We start from the raw sequence: 3,150 nt of genomic DNA on the forward strand, positions 1-3,150 counted from the left end.
TATTTTTAGTTGTCCAGCAAATTTCTTTCTATTTTTAGTAGAGACAGGATCTTGCTCTTGCTCAGGCTGGTCTCGAACTCCTGAGCTCAAACGATCCACCTGCCTCAGCCTCCCAGAGTGCTAGGATTACAGGCGTGAGCCACCGTGCCCGGTCTGGCTGAAGGATTTTGAGGAGAGTCTAAGGGAAGTGTTGATCAGTTCTGGACTAGTTTCTGGTTCTGAGGCAGAATTAGGAAAACAGGGGATTAACTAGGGATTGAGTTGTGTCATGAGGCTAGGGTGGCTTAGCAATTGAGTATACTCAGTAATAAATGAAAATCGCAAAGCCAGTCTAGAACACCACTGGCTGCTTTTTTCTCTTTTCAGGCCAAACTGATTTTCACTATTTGAAGTCTTGACAGGTTTTTGTCTTTCTTTTCTTTTTTTGTTTTTTTTGAGACAGTCTCACTTTGTCGCCCTGGCTAGAGTGCCATGGCGTCATCATAGCTCACAGCGATCTCAAACTCCTGCAAACAATCGTCCTGCCTCAGCCTCCCGAGTAGCTGGGACTACAAACAGGCACTACCATGCCCAGCTAATTTTTTCTATTTTTAGTAGGGATGGGGGTCTCGCTCTTGCTCAGGCTGGTCTCAAACTCCTGAGTTCAAGTGATCCTCCTGCCTTGGCCTCCCAGAGCACTAGGATTGCAGGCGTGAGCTACCGCACTCAGCCAAGGTTTTGGCTCTCAAATAAATTTGTTTCTATGTTTAACTTTTGAAATTAGACTCTCAAAAGTAATATATATGTAGTTTTTATTTAATTTGCAAAAGAACTTCAGTTTTTTTATAGACTAAATTCCTTTTATTGCACAGTTGATTAGATGTACTTATTCTTTTTTTTAAATTTCAGAATATTACAGGGGTACAAACGCTTTGGTTACATGAATTGCCTTTGCACCGCCCAAGTCAGAGCTATAAGCGTGCAAGAACTTCAGTTTTATAAGGCTCACTCCTGTGGCCAAGAATCGTGGCCTTGGAGTAGGAGCCCCAGAGAATCCCTAGCAACCTAACTTCCTCCCTAGTAACGCATCCTCCCCAAGACTTCCTCCCTAGCAACAGATGCCCTCCGAGCTCCGCCCCATTTGAAGCCGGCGGAGGTGGGGGGGGGGGTTCGTAAAGCCGGATGTTGACTCTTTTGCCATAGTAACGGACGCGAATCCGGAAGTGTCGCAAGAGGAAGAGGAAGTGAAGCGGCCTGGATACACACGTGGGTTCTCAGCATGTTTCTGCATCTCTGGAAGCCGGTCCTGTAAGCTCGCTTGAGGCCACCGCTTAGTCAACATGGGTCGCTCTGGGAAGTTGCCCTCTGGTGTCTCGGCTAAATTGAAGCGCTGGAAGAAAGGCCACAGCAGCGACAGCAACCCCGCCATCTGCCGCCACCGCCAGGCCGCCCGCAGTCGCTTCTTCAGCCGGCCCTCAGGTAGCAGGGTCGAGACCCGAGCGCCCCGGCGGCGGGATCTGGGCAGGCCTGGGACCGGATAGCTCTGGGGCCTCTGGAGGGTTCAGGACCCTTGGCCCTTTCATCCTTTAGAATGTCAGATTTGGAACCCACTGTTAAGGCCCACCCTTCGTATTTGACAGATGCAGAGACCGAGGTCCATAGTAGAGAAATGATTTGTCTATAGAGTACCGCGGCTGCAGAGTTGGGACTAATGGCTGTAATTAACCTTGCTAGCTCTTTACAGACCGCTTTCACCTTCATTTAGTTCCTTGGGCCCCTGAGTGTAGCTGCCAGCCCATTCCACCAGCGCTGACGCCATTGGTACAGGGAAGCAGAAACTTTGACATGGAGCATTCCCTTTCTCCTTGGTTTTCTAAGTTGAAGGCGGCATACGGTGGGCCTATGAGGCAGGCCATGCTCAGAATTTAGTCTCCTGTGTTGGGGATCTGGACTGGGCTAGTTTGTTTCCCGGGAGTGTTCTGTTCTCTTGGCCAAAAGGAGGCTTGGGTAGAAGTGGGGGCCTAACCTTGTGCCTCTCATTCTCAGGAAAGAGTGACCTGACAGTTGATGCTGTGAAGTTACATAATGAGCTGCAGTCAGGGTCCCTGCACCTGGGCAAAAGCGAAGCCCCTGAGATGGCCGTGGAAGAAGAGGTGGATCTGGCTCTCACCGAGAGGTCTTCCGGCACCTTCCTGAGTGGCCTTTCCGACTGCACAAACGTCACCTTCAGCAAAGTGCAGCGCTTCTGGGAGTCTAACTCGGCTGCCCACAAGGAGGTAGGGGGAGGGTCGGAAGGAGGGAGGATAGTGAGGAGGAGCCAGAGTCATGCCTTTTATTTTCTTCCAGCTCCGGCTGACTGCTCTCGGGTGACAGCAGCTGATATTTCTGGATGATGTGTCATCTCTCCTACCCTTGTGTCCCCTTCTGGGGCAGGTTCTAATTTCCGCTTTTTATAAGAGCATCTCCCTGATGAAGTGTTAAGTCCTTGAGGGTAGAAGTATCTTCCAAATGTTTATTGCCTCAACTGTACCTAACACAGTACTTTTTCACACAATATTTTTACGAAACATTTGTTGAGTGAATTACTGCTGAATAACAGTTGTTAAAAAATGTTTTATCTAGCAAGAACCAAATTTTATTTACTTTTACTATTTTATTTGTGTTTTAATGTTATATATATTTATGTTTTTAATTGTCCAAATGAAAAATGTCAAAATTCTAAATGATACCAAAATGATTTTAGTAGGATAAAATGTGATGGTGATAGTTGTTCCCCAAACTTGACTCCTTCACAGTAGCTACTGGTCATGGGTCATTGTGTATCTTTCTAGACCAGCACTGTGCAATAGTAATGTAATGCCAGCCACATATGTAATTTTAAGTTTTCTAATGGCCACATTTAAGGAAAAAAAAAATTGGTGAAATTAATTTTGATATGGTATTTAACCCAGTATCTCCAAAATTTTATCACTTCAATATATAATCAATTTTAAAAAATGAGATGTTTTATTTTTTTCTCTTTTTGATAATCACCCAGGTGTAAAAAATGAGAGGTGTTATAACATTATTTTTATGATACCAAATATTCAAAATCTAGTATGTAATTGTGTAATTTTTCCCCTACACCTTTATTTGGATGCTAAATTTTCATTGGAAATACTTGATTTGTAC

The 3,150-nt window shown here is 45.3% G+C and overlaps 1 protein-coding gene across 1 annotated transcript in view; it reads left to right on the plus strand.

Annotated features, from left to right (window-relative positions):
- Positions 1–1,263: 1,263 nt before the first annotated feature.
- RRP12 (ribosomal RNA processing 12 homolog (S. cerevisiae)) overlaps positions 1,264–3,150 on the plus strand; it is a 39,150-nt gene continuing 37,263 nt past the window's right edge. The window contains exons 1-2 of the mRNA XM_012654489.1: positions 1,264–1,458; positions 2,026–2,255. Coding sequence (XP_012509943.1) covers positions 1,320–1,458; positions 2,026–2,255 — 369 coding nt within the window. The 5' untranslated portion in view covers positions 1,264–1,319. The remainder of the gene's footprint in view (positions 1,459–2,025; positions 2,256–3,150) is intronic.

Source organism: Propithecus coquereli, unplaced genomic scaffold (genome assembly GCF_000956105.1).
Source record: "Propithecus coquereli isolate 6110/MARCELLA unplaced genomic scaffold, Pcoq_1.0 Scaffold440, whole genome shotgun sequence".
Taxonomy (NCBI): Eukaryota; Metazoa; Chordata; class Mammalia; order Primates; family Indriidae; genus Propithecus; species Propithecus coquereli.